Below are 27,578 nucleotides of genomic sequence, written 5' to 3' on the forward strand. Positions count from 1 at the left end.
AGCAGTTCAGACGCTGGAGGAGCTCTGCTATGTATTTTATTCAAATCAGCTTCACGCATCTTAAACACAGGCTCAACGTCACCGAGTGCTTTTCACACAGGCTCTGACATCACAGCCTGCTCTCCCCAGCCGGAAAACGAGACCCAATTCTTCACAGGTATTAGAGGTGTGCAGAGGCTGGATATTGAACCGGGATGGAGGAAACGCTCCAGAATTCTCCAACTGTCCCCACTCACAGCTAGATTCTGGATCATTATCTAAAGGCAGAAGGATGGGAAACCTCAGTCGTTTCTGAACCTACTTTCCTTACAGTAGCTCCTAGTATTTTCGTGCGAAAGTGAATTAATCTTTGAGATATACCTACAACAATTTATACTGATCTGAAGTATATTAAGTACTGGCAGTGTAAGAGGTTTTCGAGAATAATCTTGTCTTTTGGTCCCACCCCCATCCCATAACATATAACTCACCATTACTTGCCAGAGGTCCTGGAGCCTCAGACTAACCAGGACTATCTGCTGGTCGGGGGGGGCGGGGGGTGAGTCCCAGAGATCCGTGTTCCCAAGGGGGTGGGATGGCAGGAGAACTGTGAGGCCCAGGCTGTTCCTTGCTGGAGCCCGCAGCCCAGGGATGGAGACCAGCCAGGAGGAAGGGCTTCCTGAGCCCTTGCTGCCTGCCTGCCAGTGAACCAGAGCACTGCCTGACTCTTCTAGTGAACAAAGCTGACAGACCTGCCCTCCTAGGAGTCTTTAATCTTGACAGTGACTCTGGGGGAGGTACAGTGACTGTCTGCACTTGACAGAAAAGGATACTGGAGCACAGAGTGATTAAGGAACTTGTCTGAACTCACACAGCCAATATGAGCCAGGGTTTCAAAGTCCTCAGCCCTGGGCTCTGAGCCAGCCGGGGCTCTGACATCATTCCCCAATGAACAAGGCAGCCTGCTGGGGTCAGGCTGACAGTGTCACAGCAAGGCCGCTGAGGACTGGGGAATCCCAGGGGGCCACTCAGAAGGGCTCAGTAACGGGATGGGTGCATTCTTGCTGAGGGGGTGCCAAAGGCAAGACCTGGAGGCTGGGTAGTGCGAAAGCAGGCTGGAGAGGCCCACCGGCCTGAAGTTCGGGACTGTGGTGAGCCAGGGCCCTAGGATGCGGTCTACGCCCCTCAATACACACACGAGCCCGGCTCCTTCAGGCCCCTGCCACAACTGGGCAGCAGAGGAGTAGAGGAAGGGAGCCTGAGCAGAGACAGCAGAGCCTGAAGCCCAAGAGACAGGGTGGGCCTACGGAAAATAAAGACTGTACCCACGGCTGGATCAGCTGCGTGGTCATTCACGGGGCGAGGCCACTGTCACTGACAGTGACTTCAGGGACAAGCTTGGCATCTTTAGCGCCTCACACAACATGGACTAGAGGGCTGAGGTGGCTGAGTGTTCAAGGAGGGGATGGGAAGCCAGGTGCCACCAGGAAGCTCCTCTACTTACGCTTTTCTGGAAAAACATAGGATGACTCACAAGAAAGGAACCTGCAGATCTACGGCTCCATAAACTTGTTGCAGTTACTCGTTTGCCTAAATGAATATTTAGATTTGTATCTAACTTGAATTCCTTTTTCCTAAAGAGGGCCACCCATGTCTATAAGCTTCATCTACAAAACCTGGATCCACCCTGCCCAGAGGCTGACAGATACTCCCATGTCCACCTGTGCCTCTGCCCAGGGTCCTGTTCTCCTGGTGCTCTAAGCCTGTGTGTTTAACTTTTCAAGTACTTTTCATGTATGCATTTTTTCTTTTTTTTGGTCATTTTAGGGTCATACCTGTGGCACATGGAGGGTCCCAGGCTAGGGGTCCAATCAGAGCTGTAGCTCCCAGCCCACGCCACAGCCACAGCAACGCGGGATCCCAGATGCATCTGCAACCTACACCACAGCTCACAGCAACGCCGTATCCTTGACTCACTGAGTGAGGCCAGGGATCAAACCTGCCTCCTAGTCCTCATGGATACTAGTTAGGTTTGCTACCGTTGAGCCACAACTGGAACTCCTACGTATATGTATGTATGTTTAAATACATAAACATATATGTATGTATGTTTATATATGTATGTTTAAATTTTTTTAAGAGTTAGTCTTTTAATTCAAGTATAGTTGATTTACAATGTCACCAATTTCTGCTGTACATACAGGGTAACTCAGTTATACATATATACATTCTTAATATTCTTCCCCCCGCCCCCGTCATGGTCTGTCCCAGGAGGTTGGATATAGCTCCCTGTGCTATACAGTAAGAACTTGTTGCTTATTGTGTAGCTTTTTAAGAACCTGCCACAAACTCTTTTCCAAAGTGATTGCACCACTTTACGTAGCTACCAGCAGTGCAGGAGGGTTCCAGCTGCTCCTCTTTCTCAGCAACACTTGGTGTGGTCGGTCTCTTTACTTTGAGCCCTTCTAATGGGTGTGTAGGGAAGAGCACTGTGTTTGAATTCGCATTTCCCAAGAGACTAATGATGGTGGACATCTTTTTATGGATGTAATTACCATCCATGTGTCTACCTTGGTAAAATAACTCTTGAAATCTTTTGTCCATTTTTTAAATAGGCAGTTCATTTTTCTTTATTGAGTTTTGAGACTTCTTTACATCTTCTGGATACAAGGTCTTTATCAGATATATGCCGTGCAAATACTTCTCCCAGTCTTTGCATTTTCTTTTCGTTCTATTAACAGGGTACTTCCAAGAGATGCTTTTCATTTTGATGAAGCCCAACTTATCAACTGTTTTCTTTTATTGAGGGTGCTTCTACTTTTGTATCCTTTAAGAAGTCTTTCCTCAACCCAAGGTCCTAAGTTTTCTCCTAGAAGTTTCGTGTTTTTAGGATTTACATGTAGGTCTATGAGTTAGTTTTTGTATATAGTGCAGGTACAGATTGGAGCCCATTCTTTTATAAATGGATGTCCAGTTGCTCCAGTACCATTTGTTGAACAGATTATCCTTTCCCCATGGACTTGCCAGTGCATCTACACAGGTGTTTGTGCCATCTGAGGATGAAGACAATTTTCACTTCTTCCTTTCCAATCTGGGTGCCTTTTATTTCTTCTTCTTGCCTAATTGCACTGACTAGACCCTCAAATACAGTGTTGAGGGTCAAATTACATCCTTGAGTGGACATCCTTGTCTTGTTCTTGATCTTATGGCAAAAACATTCATCTTTTCATCATTACGTATATCTGTTGTAGATTTTTTTGTTGACGTCCTTTCTCAGGTTGCAGAAGTTCCCATCTATTTCCTATTTGCTGAGAATTTTTATTAGGAATGAATGTTGGATTCTGTCAAGTGCTTTTTACTATATCTTTTGAGATATCAGTGTGTGTGCGTGTGTGTCTGTGTGTGTGTGCGTGTGTTCAGTTTGTTAATATGATGAATTATGTTGATAGATTTTCAAATGTTAAACTAACCTTGGATTCCTGAAATCCCAGTTGGTCATGATGTATTGTCCTTTCTATATACTGTTGGATTTGATTTGCCAAAAGTTTACTGAGAACTTTTCATCTATATTCAGGAAGGCTATTGGTATGCTATTTTCTTTTCTTATGTCTTTGTCTGATTTTGGTATCAGGGTCATGATGGCATTACAGAAAAAGCTAGTAAGCATGCCTTCTTTTTCAATATTTTTGGAAGAGTTTGTGTAGAGTTGCTATTATTTCTTCTAAAAATATTTGGTAGGATTCACCAATGAAGCCACCTAGAACTGGACTTCTCCTTGTGGGAAGGTTTTTAATAACAAATTTCAGTAATATATATACCTATTTCTTCTTGAGTGAGCTTTATAGTTTGTGTCTTTCAAGGAATTGTCTGTCTCATTTAAGCTGCTGAATTTATTGGCATAAAGCTGTTCATAACATTCCCTTCTTGGGAGTTCCCGTCGTGGCGCAGTGGTTAACGAATCCGACTGGCACCCATGAGGTTGCGGGTTCGGTCCCTGCCCTTGCTCAGTGGGTTAACGATCCGGCGTTGCCGTGAGCTGTGGTGTAGGTTGCAGACGCGGCTCGGATCCCGCATTGCTGTGGCTCTGGCGTAGGCCGGTGGCTACAGCTCCGATTCAACCCCTAGCCTAGGGACCTCCATATGCCGTGGCAGCAGCCCAAGAAATAGCAAAAAAAAAAAGACAAAAAAAAAAAAGTTCCTTAGGGGGCAACCCCCACCCCCCCAGTGGAGAACCACTGATATAGAGCAACAAGTTCTATACTTTCTATGCGTCTACATGACTTTTTATGACTCTATAGGTGTGTGACGTCCCACAGGCACAACATGGCTTATCTGAAAATCATCACCACCTTGCCCATCACACCAGCTTCATCCTGTGTTCCTATCTCACTGCCGGGCAACCAGATGCCCAAAGCAGAAAGTTGTGAGTCAGCTGTCCTTTTCCCTCCCAGTGTCTCCACATTGTCCCACACTGTCCCTCGGTGAGCTCGTCCAGTCGCAGAGCCTTAACTGCCGTCCCTACACTGATGGCCTCCAAATTCACTGTCCCCCTGCCTCCAGACCCTTCTCGGCTCCACTGAGTTGTCTCCAGGCACCTGTCACTCACTGAATTTGAACTCCATCTCCAGATCTGCCACCCCTCCCCTTCTCCTGGGAGGGCAACTCCACCTTCTAGTTATGCACATGGAAAACAGACACATCCTCGGCTCTGCTCTCTCATATCCATTCCCATCGGCAAATTCTACTGGCTCCTCTTTCAAAATATGTTCACAGTCTGACCACGTTGTACAGTTCGAGCTGTTCTAGCACCATCACTGCTCCTCTGGATTAGGGCGTTGTCTCTGGGCTCCCTCCCTCCCCTGCCCCCCACCACCCGATGGCCTGTTTTCAATATGGCATCAGTGACCCAGTTAAGATTCAAACCAGCTCATGCACCTCTGCTCAAAGTCCTTCAGTGCCTGCCGCCCTAAGAAAGTCCTTGCAGTGCTCTTCTAGGCCCTTTCCCCTCAACCACTATCCCCCTGGCCTCACTGCTGCTCTCTGCTTTGCTCTCCATCATTCCTGGGAAAATCAGGCATGGCCCTGCCCAAGGGTCTTTTCACTTGCTTTCCCATTGCCCTTGCTCTCGTCCGGAAAGCTATTCTTCCAGACTCTCCCCCACCTCCTTCCAGTCTTTCCTCCAACGTCATCTTCTTGGACAACGCTTCCCGACTATCCCACTGAAATCTCATTCTGCATCACCCACTGCAACCCGCATCCCTCCCTGGCCTCAATTTTTCCACAGCACTTATCATAGTTCAGTACACACATACTTGGTGTGTTTACATGACGCGCTTGTTTATACTGTTGGTTTTCAGCCCGCCCCCACTCTGCCTGTTTTATGAGCAGCTCCAGCATGCTGAGCAGTGCCTGGCATGGAAAGGGTGGACAGGGGACCTGGGATGAATGCAAGAGTAATAGCAGCAGCAGGACCAGAGCTGACACAGGGCACCCACTCTCAGGTAGGCACAGTATTAACCAACTGAGGAGAAGCGGTGTCATTACTCTCATTTCGAAGAAAAGGAAACTGAAGTCCAGAGATGTTTGGGAGCATGTTCAAGCTGTAACATCAGTGAACTATGACCCCAGGCAGGCTGGTTCCTAACCTTGACCCTACACTGTGCTCACTGTCAGCCTATGGCTTGATAAGGGACCAGCCCCAAGGTGACCCAGCCAGGCCCCAGCTCAGCTTTTCTTGTTCCCAGCTGGGCTTTCTTCCCCTCTGGGCTCCTGGATTTAAAAGGTTCCTTTTGTGCTTGAGTCTCTCTTTCCACTCACGCAAGGGGCTTTGGGGGAGGGAAGATGACTCCAAAACCCAGCAGGTTCTGACATGGGTTCTAAGACAAGAGCTCCTCTGGTTCAACTTTTTGGTATAAAAATTTTCATAACAAAAAGAAACAAGAGTAAATGATATCTGCAAAACCACTTTATAAACCACTGTAGCCCACGGGACTTATTCTATGACGTTTCAGGTCAAAAAGTTGCCGTTCTGATGTAATTAATCAACGGACCTCTGAATTAGCCCAGGATTTATGGGAAATTTTTTTTTCTGTCTTTTTGCCATTTCTAGGGCCACTCCCATGGCATATGAAGGTTCCCAGGCTAGGGGTCCAATCAGAGCTCTAGCCACCTGCCTACACCACAGCCATAGCAATGCCGGATCCTTAACCCACTGAGCAAGGCCAGGGATCGAACCAACAACCTCATGGTTCCCAGTCAGATTCATTAACCACTGAGCCATGACGGGAACTCCCGGGAAATGTTTTAAAAAACAAAAGAAGTCACTGTTTAAAGGTGATGGCAGGTGCAATGTACGATGTGTGACAGGGCCCACCAGCATTCTACTCGCTGCCCAGGGGAGTGGGGAGCCCTAAGGAGGGCCCCAATACATGGATTCTAAGGGAGAAGGTCAAGTGTGGGGATACAGCTGTCCAGAGCAGCACAATCAACAGAAACATAATGCAAGCCACAGGGACAATTTCCAATGTTTTAGTAGCTACCCTAAAAAGTAACAAGAAGCAGGTGAACTTATTTTTTTTCCCTTTTCCCCTCTATTTAAAACAAATTTCTTTTTATTATAATTGATTTATAATGTTCTGTCAATTTCTGCCACGCAGCAAAGTGACCCAGGCATACATATATATACATTCTTTTTCTCATATTATCTTCTATCATGTTCCATCACAAATGATTGGATATAGTTCCCTGTGCTATATACCAGGATCTCATTGCTTATCCATTCTAATTGTAATAGTTTGCATCTACTAAACCCAAATTCCCAGTCTGTACTTATTTTGAATGATATATTTTATTCTATTTGATACCAAATAGTATCATTCATTTCAACATGTAATCAGAAACTACTGTGATATTACACACATACACACACACACACACGTTTTTGTACTAAGTCTTCAAAATCTAGCGTGTATTTTGCACTAATGGCACATTCAGGCTAGCCACACTCCAAGTGCTCAGAAGCCATCCATGGCTGGTGCTACAGGACTGGACAGCCTCCAGAGAGCCTAGACTGGAGCTGGAGGGGAGAGGGAGAGGCCACCACCCCTAGGCTTCCTGAGACTCTCTGTGTATGTGCGCACAGGTGGCCAGCTCTGGGCAGTGCCCAGTTGCCAGCTGGGCTTTTCTGCAGTGTATCCAGGGGCAGCCTCCCCCACCTCCCCTTGTCAGGCTGCACCAGGCTGAACCTGAGTAGAGGTCCAAGCCTCCTGTGTGGTCCTGTCACCCTGTCTTCACTCATTTCTCCTGACCTGCTTGGACCCACCAACACCACCTGCCTTTCAAGGGTGAACCATCTCCCAGCCTGGTGTCCCTGCAGCCTGCTTTTGGTCCCAGCTGTCCACTTACCCCTGGGCAGCCGCCTGCTCTTCTTCAGATACCTGGCGGGGCAGAAAGGCATGGTGCAAGAAGTGACAAGGCTGTGGTGGCGGGAGTGGCAGCCAAACTCGGCCAGGCCAGGGACAGACGCCAGGCACAGGGGGTGCTGGCAGCTCTGGGTTACTTGGGGCAGAGACTGAAGCCTCTGGTTGCCTGTGCGCCCTGCCCGTGGGCTGGGGCCAGGCACTTTTTGTTTCTCCTGGGGAACTTCTGTACTTCTCAGTGCTCCAAAGCTGGGACTGTCCTGGGAGGGGCCAGGCGAGAAGGAACAACTGGGTTCCTGTGGGGCCTTCCAGCTGGTACTAGGGCTGGGGCACGGTCTGCCTGGGTTTCCTACAACGAAAATCCCTAGGTAGGTCCCAAGCTCCTGCCACCTTGCACACTCCCTCCCCTGCCTTCCAGGACTGGGAGCTCAGTAAGTGGCACCCGGCTGCTGCTGGGTCCAGCCCTTTCCCCCAGCATGGAGGGGCTGAAAGCACAAGGCTGGACCCCCAGCCCTACCAGCTTTGTGCTTTTGGGACCTCCAAGTGGAGCCTACCTCACCTGGTTGGTAGAGGTCAGATGAACACGAGGGAGAAGGCTGATAAAATGTAAGTGCTTATGGGCCAGGGCATTTTTCTATGTTTCCATTTCTTCATTAGCACGAGGTTCTGGTGAGGATTGAATGAGACCAGAAAGCTAGGGGCTGGCACGCCACCTGCCTGTGCTTCCCAAGTGTCACCGCACCCGCCGTAGCCATTATCCATGACTTATAACAAGGCAGCTGGACCTCTGGGAGATCCCAGGGGCCAGGTGGGAAATGGCACAGCAGGATTTCGATCTAGCAGTTTGGGATTCTTTCCATGAAATCAGTGGCCACCCTTATTGTGTCTCCCTGATCCCAGGGACAAAGAGCCCCCTTGCCTGGCCTGGCCACCTCTGCTCATTCGCTCCTCCCAGGGTCAGGAGTCTGGACCACAGGCAGCTCTGAAGATAATATCCTAAAGGGCTGGGGCCGGCTGGGGGCACCCAACTCTGGTGGGAGAGGTGAAGCTGCTGCGCTTGTATTGAGGCCACTTGTCTATCTGCCTATCTGTCCCACATGTCCGTCCACCTACCCATCCCTTCAACAAAGAAAAGCAGCCAACCAAGAGCAAAGCACATCTGCTTACAGGTTCTCCAAGGGCCTATTGCTCCTGGAATAAAATCCAACTCCAATGTAACCCCAGGCCTCCAGGTCCCCTGACCACATCTCCACCCACGTGCCCAGCCTCTCTGCCATCAGCCGCCCTTGGACCCCTTCCTCTTCCTCAAGTTCACCGTCTTCCAACTGGAACCTCTGCTCTTTTAGGTTCCCCGAATGTGGTTCTCCGAGATCCTTGTAGAGCAAGTCCCCAATCACCTTCAGACCTCAGCTCAAATGCCACTTAGAGAAAATTTCCCTTGGTGAGAACCTGTGTCAAGTAACTGCCCCTCCTGCCCAATGACTCTCACATGCTTCTCTACAGAATGGAGCACAGTGGGAAGTTAGCTTATTTATTTGTATACGAGCTTATTGCATCTTTGCTAAAGGCTGACAAGTTTCATGAAAGCAGATCAGGCCTCCCTTGGTCTTGCTTGGATCCCCAGGGACTAGTCCAGTGCCTGGAAAAGGGCAGAAGTTCAGTGAATGGCAGTGGTCACTGTGGGGATACATAGAGGGCCCTATACAAGTGACAGGCAATCTCTCTTAATAAAAGTTTTACTGGATGTTTACCACATGCTGGGCACTGTTCTAAGAGCTTTGCCTATCTAGGCTCAGTATCTTCAGCACAACCATATAAGGCAGTACAATTATGAAACCCATTTTACAGATGAGAAAATAGAGGCTGGGGGAGGTTGAGTACTTTGTCTGAGGTTACATGACCAATTAGGACAGTACTTCCCAACTGGGCAGTGAGGGAAAATTCCTTGCCAACTGGCCACCTAAATGCTGGCCACTCACCAGCCACTCTTGAAGTTAAGGATCTGAACCCAGGCAGTCTGGCTGCAGTCTGTCCTCCTGGCTCCATCCCTGTGCAAGGCAGCCTCCATGGTGACCCCCTGGCTTCCTGGTGTTCACACCCTTGGACAATCACCCCCTTGCATATGGTCTGGATGGACCTAGTATCTTACTAGAAGTGAACAGGGCAAAAAGTGACAAGATGTCCTCTGTGTGACCCGTGTGCCCTCCAATGTCAGCCCTTAGCCAGGGATGGGAGGAGGCTGACAGTCCATCTCTGCATTCCTGGATGGTTTTAGTGTCATAAATGCAGAGAGAAAAAGGAGAGAAGGGAAGGTGGAGGGAAGGGAGTAGAGAGAGTGCAGGGCTGTCACCTGACACAGGGAACTCTAAGAAAGTAGGGGAAAGGTTGTCTCATAGCCTAAATGTGTGCTGCAAAATAACTCTGAGCGGGTAGGGAAAGAAGGCCCCCTGGGGGAAATGGATACAGAAGTAAGAGGCAGAGGACTGCGGACACACAGGAATGAAGCCCAGGTAGCCTGGCATCTGCTGTCCGGTGTCCAGCTGCTTCTGCCAAGCAAACAATTGCCGTGTCTTTTTTTTTTTTTTTTCTTTTAGTGCCACACCTGCAGCATATGGAAGTGCCCAGGTTATGGGTCGAATCGGAGCTGCCCCTGATGGCCTTTGCCATAGCCACAGCCACAGCAATGCCTGATCCAAGCTGCATTTGCGACCTATGCCGCAGCTGGCAGCAATACTGGATCCTGAACCTACTGAGCCAGGCCAGGGATCGAACCTGCATCCTCACGGATACCAGTCAGGTTCTTAACCCACTGAGCCACAAGGGGAACTCCACAGTGCCTTTCTGTTGTCTAGCTGACTGCAGGGCCCGGCGTCTCGTATACACTCATAAGCCCTCCCCACTCTGCTCCATCCCCAGGGCAGCGCTGCAGTAGGTACCCAGCTCTGTCACTGTCACCAGGAAGAGAGCTGGCCCGGGACCTGGGAGAAGTGGAGGGCAAGAAGTCAGAGGCGAGGTGACGGGCTGAGAGGAGCAGAGACTTCAAGTCGCTGTGGTTCCTTCAGGGCTCTCTGGTGTCTGTCCCTTAGGGTTGCTGTCCTGTGCCTGGAGGAACAATGATGCAAACCCCGGGGCAGGTCCTCAAGCTGCCCAAAGCTCCATGCAGGTAACATCTACCTGGGCCTGCATGCAGACAGGATCTTGTGAAGAAAGGAGAAAGCCAAGGTGAGCAGGATGGAGATGAGCAGACTGTACCCCACACAGATCGTGCCCCACAACATGACACTGGGGCACAAGAAAACCTTATGCTGGCCTCTCTCTTCCTGGGGAGGACGTCTTTTGTCTCAGTGAGAACGCCTGGAGAGTGCCTGTCTGTTCTCAGGGTGCCCATCTGTTTTCAGGGCCCCTAGATATTCCACATTAAGGTGCTCACTCACTGGCCCTCTACCCCAGGGCCAGGGCAGCCAAGGAAATCACTGACACTCTGAAAAAGTGTGTCCCAACACCACCAGTCTTGGGCAGAGAGCTAGAACCCCCCAAGCAGACAGCACACAGTGGACCTTGCAGTCTCCCCACGACCCTGTCCCTTGCAGGCTTCTGGGACCCAACTCTGAGCTTTCAACCGCATGTCACTAGAACTAAAAGTGAAATTCATGTTGGCCTGAGAAAGGCAGTGGCCACCTCAGGAACTAGAGCTCTGGGAATTCTAAAACATCCCAACAGAATTGCCACAGCAGAGCCCTGTACAATATTGGAAGCAAAGCAACGACTGAAATAGGGGAAGGGCTTAGAAAAGTGGACACCTAAACCGGATGGAATCATGCAGCCATTAAAAATGAGCACATATAGGACATTAAGGAAGACTTTTAAAGAAATGACAAACAGCTGCCCTTATAGGCTAAGACTGGATGATGCAGCCTCTGAGATTTGGGGGAGGGGTTCTTGGAGGGGCTTCTGAGAAAGGCTTCCTGACTCCTGAGAAGGATGCCATCAAAAGATCCCTCTTCCTCAAGGGGGCATGTCCAACCTGCCTGTGGGATGTTTGGTGATCATCTTGCAACCATGATGACCAGCCAGCAAAGGTGACAGGCTAAGGAGGGTGGGGGAGGAGGAGGCCTGTACCCTTGCTGACTTGGCTGAGCCCCTGAATCGCTGGCCGGCCTCTGGGCTTCTCAGTCTGTGAGAATAACATCTCTCCTTTGATTTAAGCCCCTTAGGTGGGCTTTTCTGCTTCCTGCAGCTGACAGCATCCAAGTCCAGAGACGAGAGCCACCAGGCAGCCTTTCATGGCTGCACTGGCTTCCCCAGGAGCTTCCAGGGAGGTCCAGGTCTGGGCCAGCTGGGGCACACTGGTAGTCTGGCAGTCCAGGTCCAAGAGACACCTTAGAAGGCACGTGACTACAGTTAACAGCCATTTTGATACAAACTCCACATTCAGTGGGAATAAATGGATCGTCCCTCAGCGTGGATGCAGCCAAAGCCAATGACAAAACAAGCATGTCCACCGTCACCACTGCTATTTTACATTTTCCTCAAAGTATTTGCCAGTGCCATTAGATTAGGGAAAATACGTAAAACTATAAAAGCAGAAGGTGAGGATGTGGTGTTATTATTATTGCTGTTACTATTTAGATGCGTGGAAAACCTAAGTCAACGAACTGGAAAACCATTATAAGCAACGAGACAATTCAGTAAGGTAACCAGACACAAAATTAATATACAGAAGTCACAATCTATTTATAAATTAGAAGAAACAGAAATGCATACCAGCCATAGAAGTAGGAAAACTCAGAGATGCCATTTCGCCGTAATTTAGTCCATAAATTTAACACAATGCGATACCATTAGCACTTCTTTTTAGATATGTTGATTCTAAAGTTCACAAGCAAAAAGAGCAAATGCATTATTGTAAAAAAGAATCATGTCAGACCAGCCCTAATAATGAGGGAGGTATACAGCTACGACAATAAAAAAACAACCTGACCAGAGAGACAGATACATCTGGGAATTTGGAATGGAGTTAAGGCGTAATTATTTCAAATGTGCAAGTACAAGATGGATTATTTAATAAAGGGAAAAGGGACACTGGATAGCACCTGGAGAAAAATGATTACGTTGGATCTGTACAGTACACCCTACAACAAAATAAAAAATCATAATGGATCAATGATTTAAAGATTAAAAAATGAAACAAAAGTACCAGGATCAACTGTGGGAGAAATTTCATATAATCTCTAAGTGGGAAAGAGCTTTGGGATATGACCCCAAAACCAGAGCCCACAAAAGAAAATTTCACTACCAGAAAGTTAAAAATATTTGCAAGGCAAAGAAAAAAGAAAGTGAAAAGACAGATGACAAAAGGAGAGGGGAAGGCTATATGTTCATAAAATGTGATGCTTTGCAGGTATTAAACAAAATGAGGGTGCTCCTTATACCCAGAATGTTCTGTGAGAGATACTGATGAGTGAGAAATGCAAAAGGAAGAATGACATGCTATCATTTTTGCAAAGGAAGGGAGGGAGGAAAGAACAGAAATATACCTATTTGTGCAAAATACCTCTGGAAGGAGACAAAGAAATTAGGAGCAGCAGTTCATCTGGGAGGTAAGAGGGAGGAAAAGTATGCAGGAAGATTAGCTTTGGCCTTCTGATATTTGAACCAAGTTACCTATTTTAAAAACTAGATGAGGAGTTCCCGCTGTGGCTTGTTGGTAAAGAACCTGACTAGAATCCATGAGGATGTGGGTTCGATCCCTGGCCCTGCTCAGTGGGTTAAGGATCTGGCATTGCTGTGAGCTGTGTTGTAGGTCATAGATGCGACTCAGACCCCGCGATGCTATGGCTGTGGTGTAGGCTGGAGGCTACAGCTCCGATTCCACCCCTAGCCGGGGAACTTCCATATGCCATGGTGCCGCCCTAAAAAGAAAAAAAAGAAAGAAAAAAAAAAAAAACTAGATTAAAACAGAATTGAACATAACGTGACAAGTGAAAGAAACCTCATGATACATGTGGGTGGTGGGCTGCAGGCTGCGTGCAGTGGAGAATGGGAGTGGTGGGCACGGTGGCACCTGGAAGTCACTCAGAGCCAGTGACCAGCTCACCAAGGGCTGTGAGGATCACAGCTGGAGGCAGTGACCCGAGGGGATGGTGAAGAAGGAGGACAGGCCCTTACCAGTTAGTAACATGCCAGTCACACAACCTCTTTGTGCTACATAATTTGACCAGAGAGTAGTCCCCCCTATATCCACGGGGGATGCATTCCAAGACCCCCAGCAGATGCCTGAAATCATGGATGATACCAAACCTTCTATATACGATGTTTTCCCTATATATACATACCTGTGATAAGATGTTATTAATATATTAGGCCCAGTAAGAAATTAATCACAAAAATAAAATAGAAGAGTTATAGCAACATACCATAATAAAAGTTATGTGAATGCAGGGCCTCAGCAGTCCATCTGACAACCAAGCGGGATGCTAAGTATATGTACGTGTGGGGAGGTGAGTGTATGTACAGGCGGGCAGCTGGTTGTAGGTACAGGCGGGCAGCTGGGTGCAGGTACAGGTGGGCAGCTGGGTGTAGGTACAGGCGGGGAGCTGGGTACATATATATGTGGATCTGGTGGACAAAAGGATTACCCTCCTTTTGTGGGAGAGGGCAGACGGCACAAGATTTCAGCCTGTTACCTAGAGCGGTGTACCGTCTAAAACTCATATAGCATTTATTTCTGGATTTTCCCACTTACTGTATTTTCACACCGCAGTTGACGGCAGGCAACTAAAACCACAGAGAAAAACCACAGAAAGCAAAACCACGGATCAGGAGGCACTAGCCTATCAAAATTTGAAATGACTCAGCAGTCCATTCCTAGGGGATTTACCTTTCAGATAAATTTGCACATGAGCATAAGGAGACAGTGAGAATAACAGGGGACCACTTAACCGTCCATCAAGTAAATAAATGATGTGCTGGTTCAGCAAATGATGTCCACCCAAAGAAGAAGGTGGTGGAACAATGTGATGTGACATGATACATTATTACGTGGAAAAAGCAAAATACAGCATGAAGTACATGCTGTCATTTGCGTAAGAGTGACGGGGACACACAAGGGGCGTGGCTGTCACGCCCACTTCTGTAAGGACAAGCAGTTTACTTCAGCAGAGGAGGCGAGGGGCTCAGGAAAATGAGGCTTACTTTCCACTACAGGCTCTTTGAAGTTCTTACAAGTGTATTATCGCTGCATGTTATCACGGGCACGGATTACTTTCTTGAATAAAGATTGTTTCTTTTCATTGTCACAAGAGGGGGTAGCTCGTGGGTTGGGCCCTGGAGAAGTCAGACCTGCCCTGTGCTTTGAGTACTTTTAATTTAGGAAAATGTCCTAAAGCTCCTCCAATTGGTTTGCGCTCCAAATTCCCCTTTCACCAACCTATCCCCACAGCAGAGTTTCATTTCTCAAAACCAGCCTCTCCCTGGGAAATCTTCTTTGGTGGTTCTGGGGATGTTTGGGTTTTTAGGGAATCTGTGTTGACCTTGCTCTGGGCAGCACCTCATGGGAAAACTGGGGCTGTGAGTTTTCTCACAGGGACAATTGCAGAAGTGAAGGAAGGGTGTGGGGCCTATGGGGGGGGAGGGGCTGGGGGGGATGCTTGGGCCTGACCGGAGGTCCCCTCTGAAATGCATGTGAGGCAGGTCTCTCCCTTCCCTGGTTAAGAATCTCACACTAGGAGCTCCCCTTGTGGCGCAGCAGAAAGGAATCTGACTAGTATCCATGAAGGTGCCGGTTAGATCTCTGGCCTCGCTCAGTGGGTCGGGGGATCCAGAATTGCCGTGAGCTGTGGTGTAGGTTGCGGAAGTGGCTCAGATCTCGAGTGGCTGTGTCTGTGGCCATGGCCAGCAGGTGCAGCTCTGATCCAACAGCTAGCCTGGAAACCTCCATATGCTGTGGATGAGGCCCTAAAAAAGCCAAAAAAAAAAAAGAATCTCACACTACAGAGTTCCCATTGTGGCTCAGTGGTAACAAACCCGACTAGTATCCAATAGGATGTGGGTTCAATCCCTGGCCTTGCTCAGGGGTTAAGGATTGGGCGTTGCTATAAACTATGGTAGATCGAAGACGTGGCTCAGATCTGGTGTGGCTGTGGCTGTGGCGTAGGCTGGCGGTTGCAGCTCTGATTCAACCCCTAGCCTGGGAACTTCCATATGACACAGGTGTGGCCCTAAAAAGACAAAAAAAAAAAAAGAATCTCACACTACAGCCCCTCTCCTCTGCCTCCAGGACATGTCCCCAATTCACTGCTTCCTACTTGTGCTCCTCGGTGATCAGCTGAGGGCACCTTTTTAGCCCAGCCAGCTACTTACCATCTCACTGGACCCTGCTGGCACTCTGCCCTTCTTCTTCCCAGGATATATCGTGTACTTCATGCCTTGCTGTCTTTGCATCTTCTTGGGATGCCTTTCCCATTTGGTCCACCTGATAAACTCCTACTCATTCATCAAGGCCCAGCTCAAATATCCCCACTTCCCCTTCACCTTTCCTAACTGTTCCTCCCCTCCTCTCAGTTTCCCTTAGCCCAAAGTGTATACTGAAGGCCTACCATGTGCCAGGTGCTGTGCCATGTGCTGGGGGCATAGCAGTGACAAAAATCTGCCTCTTGGAGAATGCAGCCTGAGTGGGGAGGCAGGCTTGCATCATTGTCACTAATGCAAAACCAACTTCAAGAATAGGAAGGATTCCAGGAGGGAGGTCAGAGGGCGGGGTGGGGGTTGGGGGTGGGACCATACTTTGAGAACTGCATTCCCAGGGCTACCTCCCACCAAAGGCTCACCCCCCTCCTGACCTCCTGGGGAAGCTGGGAAGCCAGGCTTCAGCAGTAACACAAGCAAGGCCGAGACTGGAAAACACCACTGATTTTAAGGGCAATGCCCCGTCCTCACTCCATTTAAAAATAACTTTTGTGTAGGAAAAAGAAAAAAAAAAAGTTAAAAATAGCAACGTATGAAAATGGAATATGCCAATTGTGGGCTAAAGAGCAGTATCTTAACTGCTCCAGGGTGGGGGCTGTGGGAAAGGAGGGGGGGCTGGCACTTTGAGGAGGGGGGTAAAATATGATTTATACTCAGTGACCTGGAGGGAATAAGGCCTTAATTTAGTATTCTAAGGAAGGAAGAGGGCGCTAACATTGAGGAAGGGCCTACTCAGCCCAGCTCCCTTATACACTGTCAAATTCAATCTCTCCTGAGTGTGTGCAGGGGCTTATTTCTACAATGTTACAAAAGAGGGGGGCTGCAGCAAGGGAACAAGGCTGCCCTGGGGATTTACTAGTCCTGCCGCCCCCACATCTCTAGCAGTTGCAAAGGCAATTCCGGGAAGTCAATGCTCTGATCACATTATCACCCCTACTATGTGCAGGAGAAGCTGAAGCCAGTGGGTAGGTTTCTCAAGCTCTGGAGACTAGTGAGGGTGGACCCCGGACTTGCATCCTCAGTACCCCCCTCCCTGCCCCCAAGCTCCAGATTCCCACCCTCCTGGGTCTCCCCCTTCAAGGCTTCTTGGGGTCTGAGGTGGACTCCTACACCTCTGCCAACACCTCTGAGTGCTCAGTCCAGGCGGGCACATGGATGCTTGTTAAAGGAATGGCCACTGCACTGTGTGCTGATAGGAGCTGTTATTAACTGCAGGGAACTGGCCTCTTTCACTACCTCATGTTGCTGCTGAGAACGTTTTGCCCTAACGCTGTCTTAGCCTGGGGCTTTTCAAAACCAAAGCCAGAGACAGGCTCCTGTGCAGGTAACAGGCTTGGGAAGCAGAGCAGGGACTGAAGTGGGGGAGGAGGGACAGCTCACAGGGATGCGAGATGGAGCTGGAGCCCGCCGCTGCTTTAGGGGCCTGGGGCCTCCACCTGCCGGCATGGTCTGTGCAGGCTTCTGAATTGGGAGCCCAGGGACAAAGAGGGAGAGGGACCCACCGGCTCCAGTCAAGGGTGGTCCTGAGCTTTCACTTCCCTCTGCCCTTCCCCCATCTCCCTTCCCCCACCTTCTCTGCAGGGCTTGGCCAGTGCAGACCTCAGGCAGGCTGGGCCTGGCCTAGCCAGCATGTAGAGAGAGGCTCTTTCTTTCAATGAGGCAACAGATACTGTCCCAGACCCTACTGTGCGCCAGCACCGTGCTTGGCACAGGGGAGGGGGAAGGGGGCACAGGGGTGAAGGGGACGGGAAGCCCTGCTGTCTGAGAGCTTACTCTTGGGGAAAGTGGACTAAGCATGGGGAGCAGACCAAGAAAGGAGGGTGCTCAGATGGGGCAACTGCAGCAAAGATGGGGTGGGGTTGCTACTTACACAGGGGGCCAGGAAAGGCCCATCTGAGGCCATCCTGGACCTGAGAACTAAATGACTGGAGGGGCTGGTCCCGGCATAGAGGACAGGGGCGGCGGGGGGGGGGAATGGGGGTCCTGAGGTCCTTGGTGTATCTCAGTGGTGCACCCAGGGGAGCGAGTGGGTCTCGAGGTGGCTCGGAGGTTCTGGCAGGTGTTGGTGGCAGGGTGGGGGAGAAGCGGTAGCAGGGGTAGAATGGGTAGCACAGATGAAGGGGGTGCCCAGTGGTCCAGCGCCTGGATTCAGGATCTGGCTCAGACTAGGTGGTGAAGGCTTAGCCTCTGGGGCCCCAAGCCCCCACCCTGGGGCATAAGTAGAGCCTAGGAGGACCTGGTACTGGTAGGAGGAGGAGTGGCCCAAGTCCCACCACACCTGCCCACTGTCTCCAGGAACTGCACATTTTAGACTAAATAAAAAAAGTCACTTTGCAATTGTAAGCATCAAGTTTTAAAATGCCAGTGGTGTCCCTTCTCCCCCCTCCCCCCCAATCTATCCTCACCGGGGACTCAGCCCAGCTGCTTGGAAAGCACAGACCTAGAGATGCTGGCCCTGACTCACTTTTCCTGGCTGTTAGCTCCCTGCGCCCGGGCTGCCCAGCCTGGCATCATGGGGGAAGGCCTGGGGTACCAGGCAGGGGCTCACCATCATCCAAGGACCCGGACTAGATTCTTATCCCTGACACCAGGAGGTGGCAGCCAACCCATGCCTACATCTCCACGCCCACTCCACCAGGAGGAAGTTCTTGTTTGTCCCCAAGTGCCGGCTGCAGGCCCTCTGCACAGGTGCTGGAGAACCGCTGCCCTGAAGGATATCTCAGATGCCATCTTACCCAAGCTACCAGGCAGCACACTTGGGAACTGCGGACACAAAGATGAAGCCCTGGTCCTCAGGGAGCCAAGGGCAAGTGGGTCAGCCACACACTGGGAAGCAACCCAAGAAGCCAAATTAGCAACAAGGACAGCTGCTCTCTCCTCCAGAGTCTGGGAGGAAGCATGGCCCTCTGCTCTTTATCATGGAGATGGTCATGAGCCCTTCCCCCCACTTCAGCATCACAAAACCTCTCCATCCCAGGAACTTTTCCTGGTGGGGGAGGAACTGGGCTGGCAGCCTGTCGGAATGGGGGAGGGGGGTTCCCACCATCACTGCCTCCCCCAGAGGTGAGTTTGGTTCCCCCCCCCTCCAGGCCAGGATGGAGGCAGCCACCTCAGAGGGAGCCAAAGGCTTGAAGGAGTACCTCTGGCTAGAGATGGGGCTGAGTGGGGAGACTGGGGCTCAGTAAAGTGACCTGCCAAATGGAAGTGAAATGCCCAGGGCCCATGGAACGCCATGCCCACAATCTACCCACCCAGTATTGTACACCCCATGTAACCTCCCTTCTTCCTTTCTGCCTCCACTAGCCGGGTCACGGTCACATGGACGTTTGTTGGGCACATGAGAAATCCCTTAATTTGATAAGGACACCATGGTCCTCTCTCATGTCCTTGTCTTCTCTGCATGGGGTTCAGTATGGTCCAGCAGAACATGGACCCAACCCCAGCAGGTGTGTGAGACCTCAGGGCTTTAGCTAATGTTCTCCCCCATGTTCTTTTTCAACCAAATTCTTTAGGTTCTTTAAAAAACAACAGAATTCAGTCTCCCAAGGCAACAGAAAAAAGAGCAAAAATAAACCAATGGGACCTAATCAAACTGAAAAGCTTTTGCACAGCAAAGGAAACCAAAAAGAAAACAAACAAACAAAAAAAACAATTTACAGAATGGGAGAAAATAGTTTCAAACGATGCAACGGACAAGGGCTTAATTTCTAGAATACACAAGCAATTTATACAACTCAACAGCAAAAAAGCCAACCACACAATGGAAAAATGGGCAAAGACCTGAACAGACTGTTCTCCAAGGAAGATATACAGATGGCCAACAAACACATGAAAAAATGCTCAACATCCCTGATTATGAGAGAAATGCAAATCAAAACTACCATGAGATACCACCTCACACCCGTCAGAATGGCCATCATTAATAAGTCCACAAATAACAAGTGCTGGAGGGGTTGTGGAGAAAAGGGAACCCTCCTCCACTGTTGGTGGGAATGTAAGCTGGTACAGCCGCTATGGAGAACTGTTTGGAGATACCTCAGAAAACTATGCATAAAACTACCATATGACCCCACAATCCCACTCTTGGGCATCTATCCAGACAAGAGTTTCCTTGAAAAAGACACATGCACCCGCCTGTTCATTGCAGCACTAGTCACAATAGCCAAGACATGGAAACAACCCAAATGTCCATTAACAGATGATTGGATTAGGAAGAAGTGGTATATATACACAATGGACTACTGCTCAGCCATAAAAAAGAATGGCATAATGCCATTTGCAGCAACATGGATGGAACTAGAGACTCTCATATTGAGTGAAATGAGCCAGAAAGAGAAAGACAAATACCATATGATATCACTTATAACTGGAATCTAATATACAGCACAAATGAACATTTCCACAGAAAAGAAAATCATAGACTTAGAGAATAGACTTGTGGCTGCCAAGGGTGGGGGGTGGGGGAAGAGGGAGGGAGTGGGAGGGATGGGAGTGTGGGGTTATCGGATGCAAACTATTGCTCTTGGAATGGATTTACAATGAGATCCTGCTGTGTAGCATTGAGAACCATGTCTAGATACTTCTATTGCAACAGAACAAAGGGAGGAAAAAAAATGTATACATGTAAATGTAACTTGGTCCCCATGCTGTACAGCTGGAAAAAAAAAAGATAACATTACCTACTAGTGAGGCTTTTGAGAGTATTGAAGATGTTAATGTGTATGAAGTGTTTACTGGGGTGCCTGGGATATAGCAGGCATTTGATGATGATGTTTTAGTTATTGTACCTTTGATAATCTATGACAATGTTAAATAAGATCCATCTGTGGAATTGAAACCTCTACTTTGTTCTTTGTTTTTAGTTGGTTTTCTAATAACACATATTTAATGTAAACTTTAGAACTTTTAAAATAAAGCCTTTGGTGTACACTCATTAAAAAAAAAAAAAAAAAAAAAAGAATTATTTTTATAAACCGCCTCCTTCCTGGGGGCCAGGAATAAACAAACAACCAGATAAGTAAAAAGTCCTGCTAGCGCCAGGATGGGGGTTTAATAAATTCACTGTTAACCAGAACAACTCTCTGGCACAACTCCAGGAGGCAGCCATTTACACTCTAGTCTAAGTGTCTGGAACCCTCTGGAGGCAGCGATTCACCTTAATGTCTTAATGAATGGCACCCCTGGAGGCTGACCTTCACAGTGTAGTCTAAGTGCCTGCCAACCCCCTTCCCCCAGGCAGCCATTTTCATTGTAGTCTAAATGAATGGCGCCCTCTAGAGGCCCTAGTTCACACTGCCACCTCTGTGAAACCCCCTGCTGGAGTTAAGCAACGATGGCCTCTATGTTCTCACATTTAAGCCTCAAGAAAACCTTGAGAAGGTCTCCTCTTTCCTTATTCTACAGAAGAAAACTGCCCCAAACTCTCAGCCAGAAAGCCAGAGCTGAGATTTTATGCCGCAGCTATTTGCTGTCCAGTGCTTTTCCCTTCAGCAGAGCTGGCAGGGCTGGGGAGTAAATCCTTAACTCCTCCCACCTCTCAGGGCCTCCTGCCTACCACAGACCAACAGCAACACCCAGAGGAGGCTTTATGAATCCCACTTTCCTGATGGGGAGACTGAGGCATGGAAATGCTGAGTCTCTTGCCTTGAAGTCCTGCAACCAGTGAGTGACATGGGCCTGCCCATCTCAGAGGCTCCCTTCCCAGGGCTATCCTGCCTTCTACCAGAATGGTCAGAATCCAGTTTAACCACCAGGGCTCAAATGTTGGGGTAGCCATCATCTACCCCAAAGCAGGTGTTCTTCACATGGTGGTGCTTCGAGGACCCCCAAACCATCACTGGAGTGTCAGTCTCTCACCTGACTCTCAGCCCAAAGGTCACACTCTGCTGGGTTGTGTGCAATGACCCCACTATCGGTCAGGGGATGGCCCAGTGTCCTTTGTGACCAGCTGTTACTAGGGACTCATGGGGGCCCTGCAAAGGACATTTAAAAACCTACCACGGGGGGCCTGGATGTCAGAGAGGGAGCTACTGGCCTGCCTGCCAGGCCTTTCCAGGCAGCAAGGGGTCCCTCCAGCCATTCCCAGATGGAGAGCAAGGCCCACTGCAGGCTCTCAGCCTCAGGCACAGGCTGGGACAGCTAAGCTGCCTCCTTTTGGAGGAATTTCTGATTTTCTATTCAATACATGGTTAGGCACCGATGGAGGAGTGGAAGACAAAAACTGGGAATCACCAAAACTTTTGAACAGATGGGCACCCTGCATGGGGCTCCAGCCTCACCCACATCCCGGAGGGGCCACGGGAGGGTCTGGCTAGAATGTGACTGCCCAGCTGGCAGCTGTGTGAAGAAGGGCTGGAGGTTAAGTGTGGGGGCCCCAGCGCACAGCCCATGCGCATGGTTAAAGCTCTGAGAGGTCCCACGCAGAGAAAACACTTGACTCCACTTAGCTACTTCCCAGTACCACAAAATGCATTGCTTACACAGATACCTATTAACATCCTGAGAGATCCAAGAGCAGGTGCTCCTGGGAAGATGCTGCGAGTACTGCTGAGGTGGGGTAAGAGGAACACGGTTGATAAGAATACTGCCGTGACACGTCTTATGATGATGAACTGAGCATGTGCATAGCATTTGTTCTCAGAGAGGACCCCCCAAACCATCTCAGGGGGAAGAGATGCTGGAGCTTTTCACTCTGAACGCAAAAGGCTTCATCCTCATGGGTCCCTCCCTGATGACCCTTCGCTGTTCACCCATGACCCCTTAAGCAAGCCCAGGGGTGGACTGATGACGGGGCAGGTTAGACCTGGCCTGGAAAGGGAAGGCCACTGTGAAGGGCACAATCTCATGTACGGAGAGCCGAGCACCATCCTGTACTGCCTCCACCAGCCAGTCTGGTCCAGGACGTGCTCCAGGACAGCAGGGGGGTGGACCAGGTCCACGTAGGGCCCTTGCTGGGGAGGACCCAGGACAGGGAGCGCTCAAGCATCCCCGCCTGTTGGTGGGACGGAGGGGCGCCCGCCGGCAGAGGCCAGAACGGGATGCCGAGCACAGCAGAGCTTTGTTCCAGCCTCCGCCATCGATTGCCGTGCAGACGCTCTGTGAATGGCACTGTTGTGGTATTTTAAGAAGATTCTACAAATAGCTCTAACTCAGAATGGGCCTCAGAGCCAGCTCATGAATGCTGCAGCAGCGAGGGCGGGCCAGCCTGGGTGCTCGGAGCCAGGACAATGGGGCCTCACAGGGGAGGCAAGGCAGGATGTTGGGTGACCTGGGCCTTTTCCGGGGCTCTGTGGCCTCATTTCCCCCCTAGACTCACCCTGCAGCGTCCCCCTCCTCCAATGCCTAGTCCCTGTCAGTGGCTTCCTGGGAGTTTATTGGGAAGGGGCAGCTCCCCAGCCTCTCTGAATAAAGAATGGGGGCCGTGACATCCTTTCAGCGCCTGCTTCTCCCAGATTTCCAAGCTCTGACGATGTCCTGTGGGTCACGGAGGATGGGGGCACAGGAAGGAAGGGTGTCTTTAGGTTTTCATCAGAAATCACTTTATTGGGTAGCCAGAGAAACCTCGAAGACCCACAGTCCTTGCAGCCAAAGACTATTAGCAGGAATCTTTCCAGAAGGGTCCACTCTTGAGACTTGAAAGACAACTGAGGGAAGAGAGAAACAGCCTGGATTTGGGGGTTACTCAGAGCTGGGCGTAGGCTTAACTTGACTGGCAACATCTTGGTGGCCTGGGGCAAATTATCTACCTCTCAGAGTCTCCATGTGTTCAGTATCCGAGGCCCCTCGCCAGGAAGGCTGAGAAAGGGGAGGCAGCCTGGGTGCTGTGTTTGGCACAGTCAGCACTCAGCGAAAGCTGGCCTCTCCTTCCTTGCAGAGGAAAGACCATTTATTTCATGCCTGAGCACATTCCATGCATAAAACGGTTCTGAACTATGGTGGAGAAACCGGTAGGCGGCAAGGGAACCCCTCTTGACTCTGTGAATCCACAAAGACATCAGGGCTGCGGCACTGATGCAAACGAGAGAGGTAGGAGAGTACAGAGGGCAGGGGCTTATGGCAAAGGAGAGGCTTAAGTGTAAACTTGTGTCTGGTCCTTGGAAAATGTTGAGACAATGGAGGAAGGATCATTTGTGACAGAACTGCCCTGACCCCTGCCCCTGGCGTGTTATGAGCGGCAGCCACAGCAAAGGGGCTGACCTCCCACCCAGCTGGGGGCCTAAAGGCTGACTCCCCCATACTCATCAGCCCCCTCCCCACAACCCTTATCCTTGTCTTGAATGACTCTTGTATATCTGGCCCCTTCCCTCCTTTACTCCACTGGAGGAAGGAAGGTGTGATACCCACTCTGTGAGCGACCAAACATAGAAGTTGCTCTCAAATTCATAGAGATAAACTAGAAGGCAGTTAGGCAGTCTTATTCAGAATGAGCCTGGGGGTCCTCAAGCTCCAGGGACCATGGGTGAGGACCTAACCATACCACTGACATGGTAGGTAGCCTTAGGCAAGTCATTTTGTCTTTTAGGGGCTTAAAACATCTCACCTAGAAATAAGGTCAGGTAGGTGGACCTCTGAGGACCTCCCAAGCTTGCCGCCTCTGAGCCTGTACATTATATCTCTAAGTCCCTATATTATTTTTAAGGGCCGCACCTGTGGCATATGGAAGTTCCCAGACTGGGGGTCGAATCGGAGTTGTAGCTGCCAGCCTACGCCACACTCACGGCAACGCGGGGTCCAAGCCACGTCTGCAACCTATACCACAGCTCACAGCATTGTTGGATCCTTAACCCACTGAGTGAGGCCAGGAACTGAACACGTATCCTCAGGGATACTAGTTGGATTCCTTACCACTGAGCCACAACGGGAACTCCTAAGTCCCCACATTCTGATCATTAGCAAGAAGATACTCAGAATGGGCTCTCTCTTTAATCCTCCCCAGGAGACCCTCACTAGAAAAGAGCCTGCTTGTTCCCCAGACTGGACTGGGGGGGCGAGGTAGATAAGGGTCTGTTTATATGCAGATGGCCCTGGATAGGGCTGCTGGGGCTGTGCTGAGTCAGAGGTGCAGGTGTCTCCCAGGGGACCACAGAGCCCGCTGTCCTGGAAAAGACAGTGTTTGCTGTTGGGGGGGGGCGCTCATCCTACAGGAGCCCCTTCCCTCCAAACCCTCACTACACGGTGATGGTGACAGCCCTGTGAGGCAGTGCTCTCCCAGCCAGGTGACACTGTGGCCCCAAGCCCAAGTGCATGGCCAGAGGCACTGCTGGTCAAAGTCAGTGAGTCAGGACTTGGGCCCAGAGCAGCCTGACTCCAAGGCTGTCCATGCTGTTGTCCCCCCGACTCCTCCCACACACGCTGCACCCCCTCAGAGAGTGATGTGGTCTCTTTCAGTCTGACTCTCCTCAACAGTAAACTGAGGAAGTGATAAACACCCTCTAACATTTCAAAGATCTCTCAGTGCTGCCAAGTTCAGGGCTCTCTGCCTCCAGAAGTTGTTGACATAGACAGGGTGATGTTTAGAATCCTCAAAAATGGCTCTGAGGGACCAGGATCAACAAGAACCAAAGTGGGCCGTAAGCCACGTCTGGTCCCATGTGGCCAGGTTCTAGTAGCGGGGAGGCCGAGGAGTCTGGGAAAGCTGGGGGCAGAGATGACTTGCTAACTGGTGCACAAACCTTTCAGTGGTTTACAAACCCAGCAGTTCTGGTGAGCTCCATCTGAATGTCTGCCAGGGCTGCAGACCTCCTGGTGTTTGGGAGCCCGCCTCCTCTGGGCGGGCATGAGAAGGAGGCTGGGGAGCAGGTACAGAGGGACCCACCCCACCTACCGATCCACACCTCAAGCTCTGCACTTGTAGAGACAGTCACACGGGCAGTTGGGGCCACTGTGATCTGACCAATCGTGCTAGGATCCATCATAAAAGACTGAATTGAACCCCAAAGTGCCGGTGCCTACATGGCCCTGGTGTGTCAAGGTGACTGCCAGGTTATTAACCATCCCCTCCTGCCGCTGGTATGGCCAGGAACACGCCTGCACCCCCTAGCCCAAGAGGAACTCCAGTCGTGGGGCAGGTCCTGTGTGTGCCTGATCTGAGAGAGGAACCCGGCCCTGCTTGGTGGCCTGGCTAAAACCACAAAGGAGAAGCTGCTTGGTTGAGACTGACCTCTGACTTTTTGCAAATTGAATGTGACTCGGGAGTATGCGGTCTTTTTGTTCCAAGTTTCATCGGTAAAGGGCAGATGCTGCTTTTCGTTTTACTCTCAACTTGAGTGTTCTCCACTGCCAGTCGGCAAAACGAACACCTGGCTTGGATTTGCCAGAAGTGGTATTAAAACAAAATAGAATGCAGCTTAGTACTGTGGACTCTGGGGCCAGACAGCCTGGGTTGGAATCCAGTTCTGAGTGGCCTGGGGCAGGAACCTCTATGACTTGGTTTCCCCATCTCTAAATGAGACTCATAATAGAATGAGACCCCCAGTTGAGGGTCATGGTGAGGACTAAATGAATTCCTGCATATGAAGTGCTTAGGAAGGGGCTTGGCACATAGTGAGTGTTACAAGTGTTTTAATTACTTTCACAAAACAACAGTGGCCTCATCATTTTTTTTAGAGTCTTACCCTAAGCCTCCAGACAAATAATAATCATTGCCATGATTGAGCATTTTTCTGTGTGCCAGCAGCCTCACATACAGAGGCCAATTTAAATTTTCCCTTGACACTAACTGGTGAGGTTGCTGGTTTCCCAGTTTACAGACACAGATATCCCTCTTTGGCTCAGAGAAGTAACATGTCCCCACGGCTGCACAGACAGTAGAAGGCAGAGCTAAAATTCAGCGCCAGGCCTGCCCCACTCCCAGCTGCTGGAGCTCACAGCATTTCACACTATCTCTTTGAGATCAAGCCCTCAGGCATCTTAACTCACCTTAAAGTCATCACTTAGCATTTAGGTAAAGGTGCAGTAAGAGGGACAAGGCTGGGACCAGAGAAGAGCTAAGTATTCACCCACACCTTGGTATGAATTAGCATCTCAGAAAATCCCATCCTGGAACACTGTCAGCATTTGACTTGTCTTGCAGCTCCCTGAAAAAGTCCCATTGACAGAGTAGCATTGTATTTGACCTGACTCACTTTGTGGAAAAGCCCTATCTCGAAGGCATTTGTCAAAAAAAAAAAAAAAAAAAAAAAATCAGTGGTAATTCTTTAACATTACAGTTGCCTAAACCTGTGATACTATTTGGGGCAAATAAGCTCTGGCCAAAAGGAAGATCTGGGGAAGGAGAAATCTTCTGGGGGCTTTGAAGAGCTCTGACATATTTCTGGAGATCTACAAGGCCATGCACACATGTAGAGCTGCGCCAATGAGGAGGAAAGACTTGAGAGGTCTCCAATCTCTCATCTCTGGCTGACTTTGGGTCTCTCCACAAGCAGGAAGTGAGGATTAAGTCACAGTCATAAACTCTCTAAGCCTTGAAGTTGTGCCTCCAAACACACACACACACACACACACACACACACACACACACACTCAGCAAAGGGTAGAAGATTTATTGTTTAAGGCATTTAATGGTATCTCTGACAACTCATTAGCTGACCACTAAACTAATCAAAGATAGACTCAATGGCTGTAAACTACAGATTTGAGAAATTTAGTCCAGGAAAGTAAATAAAGAGCTACAACAGCAACAACATCAAAAGCAAGGGACGGAAGGGAATATAATTT

The 27,578-nt window shown here is 49.7% G+C and overlaps 1 protein-coding gene across 10 annotated transcripts in view; it reads right to left on the bottom strand.

Annotated features, from left to right (window-relative positions):
* ARHGAP22 (Rho GTPase activating protein 22) overlaps positions 1-27,578 on the bottom strand; it is a 217,856-nt gene that overhangs the window by 39,783 nt on the left and 150,495 nt on the right. For 2 of the 10 annotated variants that reach the window (XM_021073082.1, XM_021073081.1), the window contains exon 1: positions 7,384-7,616. The exons of the other annotated variants lie outside the window; for them this stretch is intronic. In XM_021073082.1, coding sequence (XP_020928741.1) covers positions 7,384-7,435 — 52 coding nt within the window. In that variant the 5' untranslated portion in view covers positions 7,436-7,616. Of the gene's footprint in view, positions 1-7,383; positions 7,617-27,578 lie in introns of those variants that run through there. 10 annotated transcript variants of the gene reach the window in all.

Source organism: Sus scrofa, chromosome 14 (assembly GCF_000003025.6).
Source record: "Sus scrofa isolate TJ Tabasco breed Duroc chromosome 14, Sscrofa11.1, whole genome shotgun sequence".
In the NCBI taxonomy this organism is placed as follows: Eukaryota; Metazoa; Chordata; class Mammalia; order Artiodactyla; family Suidae; genus Sus; species Sus scrofa.